Source organism: Hypanus sabinus, chromosome 2, assembly GCF_030144855.1.
Source record: "Hypanus sabinus isolate sHypSab1 chromosome 2, sHypSab1.hap1, whole genome shotgun sequence".
NCBI lineage: Eukaryota > Metazoa > Chordata > Chondrichthyes > Myliobatiformes > Dasyatidae > Hypanus > Hypanus sabinus.
The window spans coordinates 86,622,368-86,643,214 of NC_082707.1; the positions used below are offsets into that span (position 1 = coordinate 86,622,368).

General features: G+C 40.2%; 1 protein-coding gene across 1 annotated transcript in view; it reads left to right on the top strand.

The window, feature by feature from the left end:
• The first annotated feature begins 3,741 nt into the window (after positions 1–3,741).
• Positions 3,742–20,847, top strand: part of klhl6 (kelch-like family member 6) — a 47,976-nt gene continuing 30,870 nt past the window's right edge. The window contains exons 1-2 of the mRNA XM_059949752.1: positions 3,742–4,061; positions 19,192–19,357. Coding sequence (XP_059805735.1) covers positions 3,802–4,061; positions 19,192–19,357 — 426 coding nt within the window. The 5' untranslated portion in view covers positions 3,742–3,801. The remainder of the gene's footprint in view (positions 4,062–19,191; positions 19,358–20,847) is intronic.

The following is a 20,847-nucleotide window of genomic DNA, read 5'->3' on the forward strand; positions in this document are numbered from 1 at the left end:
CATCAATGTTGTCAAGCTAACTTCTCTGAGTTCATAAAACTGCCAACATCAACAGATCAGTTATTTGATATGCGAGCTGGTTGTTTCCATCTGGTCTGTGAGCTTCTTTGAACTGAACAACTTAGCCAATGATGATTTCTATTTTGAAACAAGCCAAATGAAATAACCTATTATGTTAAACCTCACCTATGATCCCCAGTAAACCAGGTACAGTGACTAAAATCCTACTTTACAGACTGAGTGTCTGCTATATATAGAGATTGTTTGAGAAGCTGCTCTCTAGACAGCACTTTGTTTTAACTTCAAACTGATTACTGCTTGCCATTTAAATTTTAAGAACTGAAGACTCTGTTTTATAACCAGAAGCTAAACAATGTGTCTTAGAAATTTACTTCCAACTGTTTTGATCTTACAAGTGGCTGCTGCTGCATTTAGAAAGTGTGCTTACAAAGCACCAAGAGGCCCACTGACCCAGGAAGCAAGTGTCCATCACACCATTGACCCACTGAGTCCATATAAGCCATCACACATCTAGTTACAGTAATCCTGTACTAACCCCAGTTTTGCTTTCCTCACATTGCCGTTAACTCCCCCTAAAATCTGTTACTTTTCTATGCACTAGAGGCAATTTACAGTGCCCAGTTAATCTGCTGAACCACATATAGGTCTTTGGGATGTGGGAGGAAACTCCAGACAGACAGCACCACAGATTGGGATTGAATCTAGGTTGCTGGAGCTGTGTGGCAGTAGCTCTGCTATCTGTGTCACTGCACTGCTCTTGGTGGAAGGTCATCTCAGCCCCAGAATATTACTGTGGGAGCTCCGCAGAACAGTGTCCTAGGTCCAAACAGTTCTATTTCCTTCAGGTATAACCATGATAAGGTCTGAAGTGGGATGTTACTGACATTTCTTTCAGAACCTCAGAAAATGAAACAGGTCTCCCCTTAACATAACGAAGTCTGTAAAACATTCAGATGTTCACTATGGCTATATAAAAAGTCTAATCTAGGGTCCCCAACCTTTTTTATGCCACAGATCAATACCATTAAGCAAGGAGTCCATGGACAACAGGTTGGGAACCCTTGATCTAACCTTTACCATAGAAATTCAACAATATTATGGTCATTTGGTTTTCAACCAGTCAATATCCCAAGGTGTGTCCATTCACCACAAAATGAATTAGATCAACACATGGCTGTAGCACCAAAACCAGCTTGGAAGCCTGTAACTTGAGACCCCTAGTTCACCTCCTGAACCTCCAAAACCTTTCCTCCATCAACAAGGCACAAAAATTGTGATGGAATACTCACCATTTGCTGTGGTTCCAAACACAATCAAAATCCTCAACACCTTCCTGTCTAACAAACAATCTGCTAAACAAACCCAGCAGGTAGATCAGCACCAGTGTGGTGAGAGGAACTGTTGACATGTTGGGTTCTAATATGCGCCTCCATCAGGACCAGTATTGGCACCTTTTGTACAGTTTTTATCTGAAATGCCAATAATTCCCTTCTCCTTCCCAATGCTGTTAAACCTACTGATGTCTTCTAGCAGATTGTTTGTAACTCCAGATTCTTGCTTCTGTAGTCCAGCATGAGACAACTCACTTGACCATTATCCCAACCACTGCCTTGTGTATTAACTCCATTCATCACTGGCATATTGTGGTTTCAAGGTTTGCAATGCACACCCTGAAAGGTAGCAATTTTTCCAACATTTTCCAAACCTTAACTCTTAACATGTGGAGACATGCAGAAGAAGACACCACCCTCTCTTGGTCATATACCATCTGGGCATGACAAGCAGAAGGCTAGCTCAGTCATTCTGCAACTTCAAAGTTGATGTACCTCGGTATCGCTTTCCTGCACCAACCCAATATTTCTTGATTAAATTAATGCCTCAAAATCAATCAGTCCCTGCTAAATACTGATATACTCAATGTCTAAGACTCCACTTCCCTCTCAGGAAGAGGGACTTTCAAAGTTATACTACTCTCTGGGTGAAAAAAGGTTTCTTTACCACTCTTGCCTGAAAGCAGCCACTTATTTTGATACCATGCCTCCTGGATCTAGACATCCAGCCAAGAAAAAGATCAAATCTGTATCTATTCTGTCAAGTGCCTTTGATACATTGCAGTGAGATCTCCTCAGTCTTCTAAACTCTGGAGAGTACAGACCAGTCTGCTTTATTTCTCCACATAAATATGTTGGGACCATTCTTGGGCTCAATATTCCAAGTGAGCTCTCATGTGTATCTATATAATAAAAGGCAGATGTTACTCTTGTCCTCATGTCCTCTTGCAATTAAAACCAAGATACTCCTTACCTCAGTAATTGTTAGTACTAAGTTTTCATTCCTTAATTGTCAGTGAGGCAAAATCCAGGACCCTTCTTTCATTATTCATCTAATATTATGTAATAATCTTATCCAATGAGCTAAAATGATTAATGAAAATAGTTTTCTGTCACATGCTCTGGAACACATGAGGAAAGACAATACAGGTGTCACCTGCTTTACAAAAGTTCGCTTTATGCCACTTCACTTTTACAAAAGACTTAGATTAGTAACCTGGTTTTGCATTACAAAGAAGATTTTCGCTTTTACGAAAATTTATCCCATATAAATTAATGGTTCTTCACTTTACACCATTTCGGCATAAGAAGGGTTTCCTAGGAACTCTCTACCTTTGTAAAGGTGGGGACACCTTGCCAACTATATTCATATCCCAAGTGTGAATTTTATAAAAGTGATAGAGCAGGATGTAAGAAGTTTTTCTCAATATCCAGCCACTATTGTACATGTCCAGCAAGCATTTGTTGGGAGCCCAGTGTATGAAATTAACTTCATCCTTTCCCATCCTGACGAGATCTTGGATGGAACGCTATCGAGATAGCTTAAATAGACATCCAAGCTTTTCTTTGCCATCTGAAATGTGTTGAAAGGACAAAAGGAGTTGATGATTTCAACAACCTGATAGGTATGGGCTTTTGATAGGTTTGCATCTTGTTATTCTAGTGACTAGATCATGTTTGGGTTATTGATAATCTTTGTCTTTCCATCTAAAGCTCCAACATAGTTTTGAAGCCTTTTTTTTGTAAGAATAATTAACACCACTCCTGTATTCTTTTTTACGTATGAAATTCGGTTAGCAGACTGAGTGATGCTGAGTAATCTTGATATAATTAACCATCAGCTCCATCAAATTCATACCTTGCACCAAGTCATCTTTGCACTAATGCCCGAGCTTTGTGATGTATTTGCACCACACGAGGTACAGGCAGTCCAGGTGTCAAGGGAATGAATCTCAGCTATGGAATTTTCTTTGCAGGAGATGAAAAAAATCACAAGCTTCAGAAAAAAACTATTTGTCGTCATCTTCTTCATCAGCAGACACTTGCTCTGGGAAAGTTTTGCTTTGAAACTATCTACCACATGGTTTTGTGATTCAGATCTTTACTGAAACTTTTTTTTTGAGGTCTTCTAGGCCTTGCTTAGACTGCAGTATCTAATACCCACACCATAAAAAATACTACCTCCTTATCGAATCAGATTCACAAACGTTAATTACATTAAAATTCAATTCACACCAAAGAAACTATCTAAACTCTGCAAAAACAAAAGCGCGTTAATGACATGGAGAAAAAAAAGATGAGAAAGTACGGCCCTTCCTGTTCCGTGTGTGTTGGTCACTGATAAGAAGCGAGTCATGAACAGGAAATCCGTTAAAGGCCAACATTCAACCAAATCTGAAGTTGCAGCTACACTCAGTGGAGAAAGTTTCAGACGGTAGTTGTAAGCAAAATGGCAGACATTGTAGAAAACAGTACAGATCAGACAGACAGCCACCAAGATGTGAAACAAGACCAGAGTGTGGAACGAATGACTGGGAGCTCGTCGGACGGGAAGATGACATTTGATGATAGTGGGCTCTCTGCTCTTCTACACAGTGGCTTGGAGAATCTGAGGCTGGAGAGATCGCTGACTGATGTTGTACTATGTGTGGACAATAGTGAGTTCTCCTGTCACAGGGTGGTCTTGGCGGCAGCGAGCAGTTACTTCAGGTACGCAAAAGATAGACCAAATTTTCTCTCTTCTTGTAGCAGGCATGTTCGATACTTCCTCTGCATTGCTGTCACAAACAAGCCTTCAGCCGCAGAGGATTACTGCTTCAGAATTTACTCTGTAAAACTCTTTACCATGCTGTTCTCTCTTAAGAAGTTCGTTAAAACCTCCAGCTTTAATCGAACGTTTGCTTACCTGGCCTAACATTCTATTAAGTGACTCATTGTTAAATTTGTGCTTGTGAAGTATCATGGAATGATTCTACACTTACACAAACAGAAGTACTTGTTTGTTTGAGTTAACATGTTCCATGGGAGATGTTCACTGGGGTTTAGATTTTGTAGTCTTAAAAAATGAGACAGTAAGAATTGAATAACAATTTTCCATGCTTCATGGTTCACTTTTTTCATGGTTAAATTGCCAGCCTTGTTTAATAAGGCTTGTGTCATCTGATTTATTCTGCAATCTCACTGTGGTTACCCCTTACACGCAATGAATGTGGATCTGAAACTATAATGACAGCGGATTGGGGAAATACAAGAAGAGAGGCTTATAAGGAAACAGAGTAAAGATCCTGTCGCTCTTGCAAGTAGGCCAGGTTGAAAATAAGGATATGAACAAAATTGTTGTTGCCATTTTCCTTGAGCAGTAACATTTGTTAGTTTTCAAATAATCCAAAAAATGGGTTTCTCAGGAAGCAGGTTAAGTCAAATGATTAACTACTTGTATTAATCTAACACCCCTGTAATACAGTAAAAAACATCCCAGGTTACTTCACATGCACAAATTTAACAATGAGCTGCAAAATTTAGTAACAGCTCAAGTAAATAAAAACCCATTTAAATATTCTAAATGCTAAGAAAGAGTGAAATATTAGAAAATCTTCTCATGCAATTTGGCGTATGATATCTGGATTAGGAGCTGTGCAATCGCATCTCACCTTCCAGCTTGACTATGAATCAGCGTACAGTGTTCAATATTTTAAATAAAGGATAAAAACTACATGACATCTTTCATATTACCAACAATGTCATTGGTACAACCAAACCAATAGATTGTTTACAATATTCTCAAAATAATTAAGTAAGAAATCACAGTAGCTAATTTGCATGCAGCAAGTTCACAGAAACAGCTGGCAGGTCATATCCACTAACTCAGTTTCAGACGGATAAATTTTAACACGGGTGATATACGTATTACTTCATTTCCAGGAGGACTGCTGACTAATTTCACCATTTGTAGACTATCGCATAAAGTGAAAATGGCTTTTCTGTTACTGGTTAAGGATGAATATTGGCCAAGACCTCAGGAGAACACCTTTGAATTATAAAAGTGAAAGAAGATAAAAACTTCACCTGAAAATTACCATGTCTGATCATGCAGCATTTCCTCCCAGTAGAGTGTTTTTATTTTGTTATTTTGTGGCTCGGCAGGTGGCAGTTACTGTTTCTCTTAGCATTTGTCTGTTTTTTTATGAGGCCGAGTTGCTTGCTTGACACTCAACCCAGCACAGATTTGAACCCGGGACCATTCTCCTCGAGTCTGGACTACACAAACTTGCCTAATATAGTGTAGAGAAGTATTTTGGTCATATAGAAGGATAGTCCGTGGCTTGGTGATCATCTCTGTGTTAAACATTGTTTGATGTAGCTCAGATATCTCACTAGACTGACAGTTGCTGTAGGTGAAAGCAAATTGAGAAGGTGCAAAATTTGTTGGCCTTTTCTCTTAGTGTCCTCTTTTTAGCCAACTAAATCATCTGCCTCCACTAGCCCTCCTCAACTGAAACTTCCAGGTGTTACAACTGTCTCACACTTGATAGTTTCAATGTCTTTGTAGCTCACAAGGTATTCCTTACAGAGACACTGACAGCCAATCCAAACTCTAGATTGGCATGAGCTGGCCTCTCTATAAGAGGATGAAGGTTGTTGTCAGTATGGTGTGGATGAAGTCACCAATGAAAATCTCGCACACTTTGCCTTGATCCCCAGGTGCAGAAGGCTCAACAGTTTTCCATCAGCTCTGGATGAGCTAAAGGAATATATCAACAACACGAAAATGTGTTGGCTTCAAAATGCGTCCATTTGACATTGCTGTGCAGCGAAGCATTATCACGTTGCAACATTATTTCCCCTTGTTGTCTTCAAAGGACGAGATTACTTTTAGCTGATTCAGTGGGTAGCTGCGTTTCTTCAGCAAGCATTTCAAATAAAGCACCCATGTTCATGTAGTCAATGTCCTGGTGAAATCATAAAACTTACTTTTGTTTGACACATTTTTCAAAACTGCCAAACCAGGAGATCAGATTACTTGTGGATCTCTTGGTTCTAAACCCATTCATTCTTTAACGAGGCACAACATGGCCAGAGTGATACAGGCAAATAATTCTCTACCACTCACCCCACCCCTTCCCCGATACCCCTTAGGGAACTGCTACAATTATTATGGTATTCTTCTTCTTCTACAAGGTGACAAGTATTCCATCCCGCAATCCCCTTGCTCTAACGTTGACAGATAAGCTGATGGAGGGCTGGTTACCTCTGATTGATGTTTCCAGATAGTGTGTTATTGTCAGCCAGAGTTTTGCCATGGCAACCAGCGTGATACTTTACTAGGCTGCTCTGTTGCAGTTTCACTATCTGCAGAGAGCCTCTTCACTGACATGTATCCCTCTCCAGATGTTTATTGTGATCTCTGTGCCAAAGTTTAAGGTTAGATTATGTGCACAGGATGGAATTGGGGGTTCAACCATTTTCCTTTGACTGAGAAACAAGTGGCACTGGTATTTGAATGCAGCTCGCATTGTGAAGAAAGCAATGCCCAGTGTAATGGTGGGGATGCCGGCTCAGTATTGATCATCATATGAGAGTGTTTCTCTGTAGATTACTTTGAGAATTTTGACTTCTCTCTCGGTCATTTTGTAGGGGGTTGCTGTGTAGAGAGTGATAGTGCTTGGGTCCACTGTGGGTAGAGTGGTTCACTTCTGGATACATGAGAAATGACCCCAAAATGTTCCAAGCTAACACACTGCTCTGCCAATGGAGTAAAGCAATGTAAACACTTTGTAATGTAGGAATCATAATGATAAGGTTCTACAAACAGGATTTTGATTGCCGTCTGACACTCAGTTTCAGTGAATCTGGTTGAGGTGAAAATTGCAAATTTGACCAATAGTCCAAGAAAAGCTTTGCTCTTTAAGCAGTCTTACTTTCTCTTATTTTCCCTGAAAGATGTAATATCCCATCAGAAAGTTACCAACTCTGACAGTTGTGACAAAGAGTCAGCCTCAGCCTATGAAGTGTAACTTGAACCTACAATTTTCAGACTTATAGGCAAAACTGTGAATGCTAAACCACATCTAACTCTGGCAACTTGAAGCTTACAGCAGGGGACCAGGTTGGAGAAGACCTTGTACGTTTGTGATTATCACGACTACTGGAAGGATGTGAGGGCAATAGGGAGAGAATGCAGAGGAGAGGCACCAGGATGTTGCTGGAAGCTGTGGTCATTGGATGCACGGGGTTTATTCTCAATGTAACATTGTGGGATTGTGGGAGACTGTTGTCGCATGAACAAGGTCACCAGAGAGAAGCAGTCTGTTTATTCAACAGAATGAGACACAGCAGGCATCATTTTGAGACTCCTTTGGAGGAAAAAGGCCTACCTGACTCAGTACGACATGACTTAATTCTTCGCTAAAGATCAAAGGACAGTTCAGGACAATTTCATATTTACAATGCTTCCTTTGAACTGCACACAACCCTCACACCTCCCTCTTCACACCCACACTACAGACATCCAAATGATGACTTCTAATTAGTATTGTCTGGTCTTCCAATTAACTAACTATGGTTCACAGTTCTTAGGAACCCATTATTCAGAACTTTATTTTAAATTTAATCTGCAGTCTAAATTCATATTTGAACACTGGCAGCTGAAATCAGTTGCTGACATTACCTGTTATATGTGCTAACCTCAAAATGTTCCCTAACAGTGACCTTATAGAGGTTTATAAACCTGTGAGCGGAATGGATAAGACAGACCATCAAAGATTTCTTTCCCAGAACAGACAGAATTAGAGAGCTATGCTTAAGGTGAGAAAAGAGAAATTTCAAGGAGATCTGAGGGGTAAGTTTTTCCATACAGAGGTTGATGATTATCTGGGACAAACTGCCAGAGGAGATCATAGAAGTAGCTAAAATAACATTTAAATAACATTTGGACAGGTACTTGTAGGAAAAACATGGAAAGATATGTGCTTAATGCAAGCAAACAGGATTAAAGTCACTTGGCAGCACAGTCAGCATGGACGAGATAAGCTGAAAGGACTCGTTTCTATGCAGTACCATCCATGACCCTCTGAAGAGAGCTTGGAGAAGGAGTGGTGCCTTGTTTGAGAAAGTAATTTACGATTGCAGGTCACAGGGCAAGGAATGGTTCACGTTTTTAGAATGAAACCAGGAACTGCATTTCAAGCAGATAAACACAAATGGAAAAGTTCCTCAGTTCTGGCTGGAAAAAATAAGTTAAGAACAGTATTAGATTCAAAGGGGAGTTAGGCAAGAGCACCACATGCAACAAACAAGATGCTGGAGGAAATCAACAAGCCAAGCAGCATCTGTCAAAGGAAACCGACAGTCAATGTTGTGAGTTGAAACCCTTTATCAGATAAGAGCCCCAACATGAAATGTTAACTGTTCATTTCCTCCTATATGTAGATGCTGCCTGACCTAGAGGAGTTATATAATGTTGCCAGAAAAGTAGCAAGCCTGAGAATTGGGAGAACTTCAGAATTCAGCAAACAAAAAGATTGATTAAAGGAATAAGAAGATGAAACTAAAACTACAAGGAACTCAAACGCAGACAGCAAAATCTATAAGTAGACAAAAAAGGAACAGAAGATTAGTGAAGGCTAATGTAGTAAGAGGCTAACATGCAAAATTAAAACACATGAGCCCTTCAGCCCACAAAGTTGTGCCAAACTCTTAGCCTACTCCAAGATCAATCTAACCCTTCCCTCCCACAGAGCCCTCTTTTCTATCATCCATGTACCTGTATAAGAGTCTAATAAAATGCCTTGAAGAAGGGTCTCAGCCTGAAACGTTAACTGTTTACTCTTTTGCAGTACTGTTCCTCCAGCAGTTTGTGTGTTGCTTTGGATTTCCAGCATCTGGAGATTTTCTTGTGTTTGCGATGTCTCTAATTTATCTGCTTCTACCACTGCCCCTGGTAGCACATTGCATGCCCCAGCAATCCCTGCATGAAAACACTACCTCTGAAATACCCACTATATACTCCTTAAATCGCCTTAAAACTATGCCCTCTCTTGTTAGCCCTGGAATAAAGGAGCTGGCTGTCCACTGCATGTGTCTTCATCAGTCACCTCTCACCCTCCTTCACTCTGAAGAGAATGGCCCTAACTTGCTCAGACTTTCCTCAACAGACTTGCTCTCTAATCCAGGCAGAATCTTGAAAAATTTCTTCTCTAAAGCTTCCACATCCTTCCTATAATGAGGCGGCCAGAACGGAACACAGTGCTCTTGTATTCTAGAATACAGGAAGGATAGGGAAAATCATCAGGGATACCCTTAAATCCTTTGCTTAAATTATGATTTTCTCACTGACTTATGGCAGATCCATGTACCAGAAGCACTATGAGAAGGCACAGAGCATCCTAACCCATGCAATGGGAACATGGAAAAGAAGAGGAAGTGCACAACATTGCAAACAGCATATCCAGCCCATGGAATAACAACGGTTTCACCCATGCCTGAGCCCGTTTAGAACTTGCATCCCTATTTGAGGCAATTCATCCTGCATTTGATGGACTGCCTAAGAAGAAAGAAAAGATTTTAGATGAAAAGTATCATAGAAGGTTTACAACACAAGAAAGCCATTGAGGGCATTTCAGCCCATTGAAATGCCAGTAAAGAACAGCTACCTAACCTAATCTCACCTTCCAGTACTTGGTTCATAGCCCTACTCTTTATCATTCTTCAAGTTTTCTTTAAATGTAATGAGGCTGCTGCTTCAGGTAGCTATCTTCTCGATCATTACCATAAAAGATACAAAATACTAGAAATCTAAAATAAAAAATAGAAGAAGCTAGAAATAGCACATCAGGCACCATCTGTATGAAGAGAAACAGGGTTAATCCAGGCTGGCATGGGAATGATTTAATTTGGTTGATTGAGACGATGAGACGATGAAAATAAGCTATGGAATGAGATCAGTTCGAGATTAAGAAGATAACAAGTTGCAAAATGCAGGGCTGTAAGTCATGTCCTGCAGGTCAAGTTCTGCTAATGTGGAGGGAAATTTTTTTAACCACATCTATTCTTTTTACAAAGACTTGGCGGTCGTGTAAAGTAGCAATTCAGAAGACTGATACCCAGTTTCCTGTAAGTTCAAACATAAAGAGAAAATGCTGGAAATACTCAGGTCAGGAAACATCTGTGGAAAGAGTGACAGAGTTAGTATTTTGGGTTAAATAATCTTGCATCACATCTCTTCAGATGAAGGGTCTTCAAGTTGAAACGTTAACTCAGTCACCTGGTGACTATTTCTGGCATTTGCCTAATTTACCTCAGATTTCCAGTCACTGCAGGTTTTTGCTTTTCAGTACCAGTAAATGTGGCTGTTCTGTGGTCTCATGCATCAAGCAATTGAGTGGTTGCATTATCAGCTCCATTAAATACTTCTATGATGTTCTATTAAAAAACATGGGAGCATTTTATTAGGAGGTTCAATAAGAGTTTCTTACACCACCAGTGAATGTGGAATATTGCACAGCAGAGTTAATAAACTGACAGCAGTCTGAACATCATTAAGATTGTGTTTACCTTCAGCTTCTGATACCTTTGGTCCATAAGTTTGTAAGTTCTCATAGTAACCACCCATGCCAGGAGTTTATGTGATCCAAGTTTGATATTTGGGATCCAAGTCTCTCTATGTTGCATATTTAATAATTCAGTAAGTATAAATGTAAATATATTGTTTTATTAAGCATTCCTTGTTTACATAATTCATGTAAAAGTACGTGAATGGCATATGTCATCGCATCACCACGTCATATGTGAGTGCCTCACTAAAGTAAAGAATGAAGTAGACACGTTTATTCCCAGCTCCATGTTTTTCTTTTGGTTAGTTTCTAGAGTTACAAAACATAACAGTGGTGATGAGTAAGTTTAAAAATGAACCTGAGATGACTACCTACTGGTTGAATTGCAATGTGGTGTTTTTTTTTTACAAGAGGAGAGAGACGGCTGTGTTAAAAAAAATAAAGTACAGCTCATGCCCCTTCGGAAAAGGGGAAAGATGGCTGAGTTAAAAAAAAGCAGAAAATGGAAGAAATTCACAGGTTCAAAAAGAGTGAGTTTTGGTTTATAAGAAGAATAATAAAAAAAAACAAATATGCCTGGCTACATTGGAAAGATAGATGCATATGATTGCACAGCACATAACTGGGAGGTGTATACTGACTGAATTGAGCAGTATTTTGAAGCAAATGAAATAGACAATGTACAAAAAGTGCCAGTTTTACTGAGTCCAACAGGTGGAAGAGCAGAAAGTTTGCTTAGAAGTTTAACTGTTCCAACCAAACCAGCCTGAATGAGTTTTGCTGATAACGGAAAAGTAATGCAGAAGCATTTAGAACCAAGACAATTGTTGATTGAAGAATGCTTTACATTTCACAAGCAGAATCAAAATGAAGGGGAGTCCATTTCAGCATATGTGGCTAGATTGAATAGATTGTCTGAGCATTGTCAGTTCACTGGTGGGTTTAATGATGCACTGATAGATAATTTAATTTGTAGAAATTTGTGGAATGGAAAGCAATCAAAACCAACTCCTAACTGAAGCATGAATCACTAGTAACGGTAACAGCAGCCAGTGATGCAATCGAGTTGCAGTTGGGAATGAAAATGAAGATGAATGAATGAGTATGAAGAAAATTGCAACATCTGAACAGAAACCGGCCTGGTCAAACAAATTGTGTTACTGTTGTGGCAGGAGCTCACGTACACCACACCAAAGCAGGTTTAAAGGAAAAACTTGCAGAAAATGGAACCAAGTAGGACACATACAAAAGTGGACTAAGCTGAAGCCTATGGAGACTGAAGTGTTTCTCCCTCTAAGCACTCATGAAGAGCTTTATCGCTTTATTTTTGGGGTGGCATCTCATCTGCATTCTGGCAGAAAGCTGTGGCTGAGGTGCTGGAGGGCTGCCCAAGCCCTCAGTGACACCATTGTTACTGGTGAGGATGACAAGGAACATCTACAAAATCTGAAGTCAGTGTCAAAAAGCTTGGGAGGTCATGGGCTCAGAGTTCAATGCAACGTGTGTAAAATCTTTAAACCAAGCCTCACTTACTGTGGTCACGCAGTTGATGCACAAGGATTATACAAGTGGGCTGAGAAAATTCAAGCAGTGGTGGATACCCAAAGTACATGTCACAGTTACAGTCCTTTTAAGATTTGTCAATGACTATAACAGATTCCTGCCAAACCTGGCTACTGTGCTCCTGCTCTTGAATTCATTACTATAGATCAGGAAGAAATGGCGATGGACAAAGCAGTGTGAGGTGGCTTTCCAAAAGGTAAAGAAATGGTGACATCAGGCACTGTAATCACACATTATGAAGCTTACTTGTGACACCTCACTTTATGGTATAGTTATGTCACATGTTATGAGGATGGAAGTGAATGCTACATAGCCTTGCCATCACGTTCCCTCACTGTTGCAGAGAAAAACACTGGATAACAAAAACTTTGCGTTCTGAATACTTTTGGATGTATCTTATGCATTTTGGGTGGCTGATCAAGAAAATCACTATGAAATTTCCCTATCACACAGTATTTTTAAAATCACCTATATTTATTATTTCAATTCATAATTCAAGTCCGAATATCTAATGTCGAGATTAAGAAAGGCATTTTTTGTTGGTCTACAAAACAAACAGCTCAAAAGTGGAAGGCAATTCGAAGAACTTCTAGTGCAAGTGGAGAAAATCGCATGGAAAGAGGTTGAAAATTTTCTTGGCAATTACAGAGTGCACCAAATTACATACAGCTGGTTGACATGTTTCAAGCATACAAAACCATTCATTTTCCACATTCCCATTTAGACTTCTTCACTGAAAATCTTGGCACTGTCAGTGACGAGCGTGGTAAAATAATTCATCAGGACATTGTGGTCATGGAGAAATGGTATAAGAGCAACTGGAATCCATCAATACTGGCAGATGATTGTTAGACACAAGTGAGAAGTCTCAGACACTGAGCACAAACAAAAATAATCAACAAAACATTTTTAGTTTAATAAAGCTTTTGCAAAGAGTCAACACCATTAAACACATTATATTTAATAAAAGTTAATTTCTTGTTCCTCCAAGTTCTTATGTGATACGAATAGTCAGAAATTATATTTGTGTTCAGTTTCCAGTGGTCTATCATAAACAAAATAAAAATTCTGACGAAGCAACACTTAAAAAAAAAATCATTGTCCAGTGAAATTAGACACAGATTGACAGAGAAGACTTGAGTCTGGTTTTGCATGCAGAACATTTCAATTGGTACCTGCATGGGAGACAGTTTACTGATTATCAGCCACCAGTGTCCATTTTCAATCCACAAATGAGCATTCCACAAACAGACAGACAGACAGACATACTTTATTGATCCCACGGGAAATTGGGTTTCATTACGGAGCAGCAGCACAAATGCAAAACTGGGCTCTGTTTCTTGGAGGATCCAATTACAAGATCAAATTTAAGAGGGCAACTAATCCTGGAAATGTTGATAGGTTGTCCCATTTAACTTTGGAAAAGGGAATACCTGAAAAATTTACTAGAGAGGACATTCCTAAAGCAAATCAAGAGTCTCCATATTACAGCAGAGGTGATCCAAAGAGAAACCTGAAAAAGACCCTGCACTGTCACAGGTCCACATGGCCACCCAAAAAGGCTGGGATGTGTAGCCGAAACCTAGATCCTTCATTTTTGCCAGCACATTGTTGAACTTGCCATAGAACAGGGTTGCCGGATTTGGGGATTGAGAGTTGCTGTACCTTCCAAACTGAGAATTTAAGTGTTAGAGGAGCTATATATCAGTCATCTGGGTGCGGTAGAAATGAAAGCACTGGCCCCAAAAGCCTTGTTTGGTGTTTTGGGATAGATCAATGGATCAAGCGGCTTGCCATGCACTGTTTGCAATGCCAACATGTTCAGAAGGTGTCAAGAGCAGTACCTCTCCATTCCTGGGAACCGCCTGCATTTCCCTTGCAGAGGATTCCTGTGGATGTTGCCAGGCTATTCATAAGAACATAAGAATTAGGAGCAGGAGTAGGTCATCTGGCCCATCAAGCCTGCTCCATCGTTCATTAAGATCATGGCTGATCACAAATGAGCACAGATTTCTTGGTAATAGTAGATGCAGCTACAAAGTGGCCAAAAGTGTTCCCAATAGCCTCTATCACAGCCTCACACACTGCTGACATGTTGAGAAACTGCTTCTAAAGGACTGGTGTTACTCAGTCAGTGACAATGGACCGCAGCTTGTTGCTGAACACTTTCCGTCATTCCTGAAAATGAATGAAATAAAACATATTACATCTGCACCATACCACCCAGCTACCAATGGCTTGGTGAAGAGGTTTTTCCAGAGTCTAAAGAATGCACTGTGAGCAGTGTCATCAGAATCAGAAACTTGCCAATTTCCACCGTGAATAACAGAATGCAGTACCACCCACAACCAATAACTCACCAGCTATGCTACTCCTTGCACTCACGCTTGGATCTCCTCATTCCAAATCTCAGAAGGATTATGCAGGACAAAGAGCTGAGGCAAATTGAGGGCTCGTCAAACAAAGAGGTTCAATGTTTCATTCCTGGACAAGCAGTCCTGGTGAGGGTCTACAGAGGTGATCAAAAGTGGGTACTTGGCAAGATTAGCGGCAGAGCTGGAAGTGGAGATTGCATCTGATATCATCTGGAGATGATGCATCAATCAGTAGAGGAGAGTAGAGTCGATGGTTAGAGAAGAAAGGTGTTTAGAGCTGTCAGAATAACTCCCTGTAATCCCAGAGTCAACTCCTACAACCACCATTGTGAAGGCCTCAGATCTGGAGACTATTTCACAGCCACAAGTCTCACCGGCTAAGCAGAGTGACCTCCCCTTTCCAGGAGTGGCGTTTTCTGACAACAGTAAGAAATCGTCTACAGCGATTAAATCTTTTGGCCTGAATGGTCAATTTAAAATTTACTAAGCTCTGGATATCTATATAGTAGTTATACTATATAGGGGTGTGTGTGTGTGTGTGTGTGTGTGTGTGTGTGTGTGTGTGTGTGTGTGTGTGTGTGTGTGTGTGTGTGTGTGTGTGTGTGTGTGTGTGTGTGTGTGTGTGTGTGTGTGTGTGTGTGTGTGTGTGTGTGTGTGTGTGTGTGTGTGTGTGTGTGTAAATGACTAGACAGCAATATATTACCTATTTGATTATTTGATTTGAATTATATTTATATATTTTATATTGAGTTGGATTTTATAGCTAAGCAGGGAGGAGCATTGTGTATTTAATATTTTGTTAATACTTGAGTAATATTGTAAAGATATTTTTTGATTAAGCATTCTTCCTTGTTTACATAATTGATTATGTTTGTTTTGTGAAAGTATGCGTGTGGCATATGTCATCACATCACTGCGCCATATGTGTATGCCTCACCAAACTAAAGAATGAAGTAAACACATTTATCGCCCACTCTGTGTTTCTCTTTCGATTAGTTTCTAGAGATACAAAACATAACACTGTACACCTGAAAAGGATGTCAGGAAATATGGCCTTTTGTTTTTACTCAACAGGCTTTGGGACTAGAATGTGGCATAGTGTGGGGAAAATGTGAACTCAGGGAATTAGGAGATGGGTGCTCTTATTCAGGAATGAAGGAAAATTGATATATAATTGCAGCAAGCAATTATGAAGTGAATAATATGTTAATTTTTATGCAAAAGGGCTAGGAGTTCATCAAAATAAGTCTTGTTCCAATTACAGGGCTTTGGTGAGATGAGACTCGGGCAGTGTGTAATATTTGCCACCTTACCTGGAAGAATACAGTACGTATGATTTAAAGGTCATGTTTTATTGATTGATTCCAGGGTTAAGTAGGGTTAAGAATGAATAGAATGTGTCCATACTCTCCGGGTAAAATTCATTCAGGCCTCACGGAATTGTCAGTTTGCCGCAGAGAGTCCACAATTTGTCATCTTGATTTTAAGGCAGGGGGTTTGCCATATTTACACAGTGGTTCTGGAATTTTTGGAAATTTTCATCTCAGAGGATGGTGGATGCTCCCTTACTGAGTTGATTTTGGGGGGATAGTGCATTAGGGAAATGTAATCAGTGGTATTGACCAGTATGGAAGGGCTTCGAGAGATTGTTCTAAGGCTTTCACCTGTTCCATTGTAACTCTCAGTGGCTATTTTATTAGCTACCTCCTGTACCTAATAAAGTGGGCACCGAGTCTATGTTCATGGTCTAAATTGCTTTTCTGCATACCATTGTTGTACGTGTGGTTATTTGAGTTACTGCTGCCTTCCTGTCAGCTTGAACCAGTCTGGCTATTCGCCTCTGATCTCTCTCATTAACAAAGTGTTTTCACACACAGAATTGCCGCTTACAGAATGTTTTCTGTTTTTTTGTTACGTTCTCTGTAAACTCTAGAGACTGTTGTCTGTGAAAATCCCAGGAGATCAGCAGTTTCTGAGATACTCAAACCACTCTGTCTGGCACTAACAATCATTCCATGTTCAAAGTCACTTAGATCACGTTTTTCCCCCAATCTGATGTTTGGTCAAAACAACAATGGAACCTCTTGAAAATGTCTGCATGTTTTTATGCCTTGAGTTGCTGCCACGTGATTGGCTGAGTAGATATTTGCATTATCGAGCAGATGTACCTAATAAAATGGCCATGGAGTGTAAGTCAACCCCCCCCCCCCCCCGTGCAAATGGCAACAGGAACAACAACCCCTCCCCTCGCACAATCATCAACCCCCCCCCATGCAAATGGCAACACAAACATCAACCCTCACTCCTTGCACAAACATCAACAAGAACAAGACTCAAATTATGCAAATGACAACAAGAAAGAGCAGGTGAAAACACAGAATGTAAAACACCAAATTGAAGAGCTCAGCTCAGTGTTCATTATCTGCAGGCTGCCCCAGTTCAAAGTTGCCCAAAAATAGCAACAGAACAAGGAGTGACCCTGAACTAGCAAACACACCATAACGTGAACCACTGACCAAATACAAACCATAACGACTAAGCCTTACTCTGGCACCGTCCTCTGACAGCATTGAGGAGAGAGAGAGGGAGAGAGCATCACACACAGGGGCCTTCTTCTGGCGGCAGCGAGCAGGAGGCTGAGCACTCCCTCACCTTGTATACTTGGTTTGGCATTTTCAATCTTCCTTGATGCTTTAATCGGCCAAGTTGGTGAGAAAGGGAGAATTGCAATGTCATCAAGGCCCCATCAAGAGTGCGGGTCGGTAGGACAGTCTCCAGATCAGTTTGGTGCAGCCAAGAGACAAAGTACTTTTAGCTCTGTTGGACATGGAATGAGCCCCCTGCTAAAGGTAGAGATCGGCTCCCATTCAAAGTCGCAACTGGGTCTTTAAGCCGTTGATTTAGTGATAAAAAGGTTATCATCAGAAACAAGTTGCGTCTCAGTGAATCACCCCTTTCACAATCTTAACTACATCTTTCTTGGTGATTATAGGCTGTTGACCTCATCTGAGTCCAGATGTAAGGTTTTGGCCCAAAACATTGACTGTCCATTTTCCTCCACTGTTGCTGCCTTATGAGTTCCACCAGCTGTTTGGGTTTTACTCCAGGTTCCAGCATTTGTAGTCTCTTCTGTCTCCAACCAAGATTTCTGCTATCACACTAACATCAAACGCATGTTCAGATGGCAAAAGGTGGAATATGTTAGGTTTGAACTTGGCAGTCTTTCGATCTCAAGAGAGTTCAATTGACACAGATCCTTCATCATATTTATTGGGAAATATGCCAATAAATTATGCATTATTAAAAGCAGAGTAATTGTTGAATCATGAAGTCTACATCTCAAAATTATGATGGTCCTCAGTAAGATAATGTAAATTGTTTGAGTCTCATTAAAGTTCCCAATCCTTAATTTTTTGCTGCTGAAATTTGACTATCTAAGCTCCACCATAGTCGTTCTTTGTAAGAATGATTAGTTCGCAGCTTATAGTTCACCCCGTTCTTATAGCCACTTAACATTAGCATCTTGTTGGCTTCTGAGTCCTGTGGATGAAAGGAGGAAGAGAATGAAATAAGTTATGGTTTCACTTCCTTCATATATCCTCACAGCCTTGGAAAGAGTGCATTTAAAGATTTACCAAAATAACAGGGAAATGTGATGAGATTGCGAGGTTGGAAATTGTTCTCTTTGGGGCTCAATTAAAAGGGAAATCTACAGATGGGTTCAAAATCATTAGATTTTGATTGAATAAGTAGGGAGTAACTGTTACCTTTGGCAGGGTAATCAGTAATAAGAGAAGACAGAGAAGGAAATGGCACAGATGAAGCTGTATTTTTTTAAGTCAACAGCCTGCCTTCAAGAAGAGGATTGAAAGTATTCTTGGAAAAATGTGGGGAAGTGAATCAATTTCAATAGCTGTTTTCATAGATCTGGCAGAGATACACTAATCTTAACAATCACCTTCTGTGCTCTGCAAATATCTGCTATTAGACTTAAAGAAAATGTATATATTTGAGCAAAGACAAGTGACACATCATATTGGACAGAATATATATAAAAAGCATGCTGTATCTGAAATATTAATAAGGAACAAAGATTTAGAATATAAGTTGAAAAAAAATCAAAAATGTGTTCAAAGAGTTAAGTATGGATTAGTGTGGGAGGCTGTTTCTATGCTATACGACCTACAATATTATGGGGTGAAATTAAATAATGACCATAGAACAACTTATAACCAAATCGACAGCACCATTCATTGGCTTTGGGTATCCAGTCTCAACAATAGAAAATATAAAACTGGTAGGGAGAAAAAAAGATAGTGCATCTTATGTGAGATTTCCCTTCTCTTCCAGGGCAATGTTTTGCAATGATCTCAAAGAAAAACATGAAGAAAAGATAGTGATTAAAGGGGTTGATGCCAGCACCATGGAGACGTTATTGGATTATACCTACACCAGCAAAGTCTACATCACCAAATATAATGTGCAGAGAATCTTGGAGGCTGCCAGTCTATTTCAGGTGAGAAATGATAACACCTTTTGTGGAAAGGTCAATTTTTGTCTCTCGTGCTGCCTCACACAGGGACGTACTGTCTGCATTTTATGCTGATCTAAAAGTGGTTACATCTTTTTGAACCTTATCCTGAGCCTTCTTCAATTCATAGTCACATGGCAGGGGAACTGGCCTTTCAGCCCAAAAGTCCCTGTGGGACATCAAGCACCAATTTACAGTTCATTGCTCACATTACAATCAACTTTTCCACTCATCCAAACACTAGGAGTAATTTGAAGTGGCCAAATAACTTGCCTATCTGCACATTTTCAGGATGTGAGAAGAAAGCTAACGGCAGTGTAGTGGTTAGCACAACCTTTTACAGTACCAGCAACCCGGTGTCAGCAGTTGTTCTCTGTAAGGAGTCTGCATGTTCTCCACGTGACCGCGTGGGTTTCCTCCAGGAGCTCCAGTTTCCCTCCACAGTCCAAAGACGTACCGGTTGGTAGGTTATTGGTCATTGCAAATTATCCTGTGAGTAGGCTAGGATTAAATTGGGGGATTGCTGGGTGGCATGGCTCAAAGGGCTGCAAGGGCCTATTCTGTACTGTATCTCAATAAATAAATAAATAAACAAGGAGAGGAAACCTACACATTCACATTGAGAACATGAAAACTCTATCTGGACAATAGCTGACATATTTGCAGGCAAGTTGCATAACTAGATAAAAAATAGCATCTAAATAACGATCTTCATTGGCCAAAAGGATCCTCTAAAATAGCAGCAACACACACAAAATGCTGGAGGAACTCAGCAGGCTGGGGAGCATCTCTGGAAAAAAGTACAGTGTCCTGCCAAAGGGTTTTGGCCCAAAACGTCGACTGTGATGCTGCCCGGCCTGCCAAGTTCCTCCAGCACTGTGTGTGTGTTACTCGGATTTCCAGCATCTGCAGATTTTCTCTTGCTTGCACTCTGAAATAGCAGGATGTGTTCCAGTTCTAACTATGCAGACTGTAAGTCAGGCTATTTGATTTTCTGTGCTGATGGCAGTGACTGATAACCATCAGCTGTACTATGAGGAGAGGTCAATACCCAACACAAGTCAAAGAGCATAGGCTATTAGAGGGCTAACACTGCTGATCTTCAAAAATGACTGGAGGGGGTGGATATGTAGATGAACCTATCTATTTGCAAACCATCCCCCATTACAGTCATTGGCTCCAGAATTGTAGGAAAATATTTTTATTTGTATACAATTGCAGCCAGTAAACAAGACTATTGACCTGACTAAATTATTTGCATCAAACCACAAATTGTACATTGCTTTTACCGAATGAGGAACCATAAAAAGCATCAGATGTAATGGAATCATAAACATCTTAACTTCCACTCTGTGTACGTGACATCACCCGAGTGATCTGAAACTGTTCTACAACCTTCATGTGCCTTACTTCTCTAAAGCTAGCCACCACTCCACTGAAGGAGCAAGTGTCAGGGCCCCTTACTCTCTTGGGAA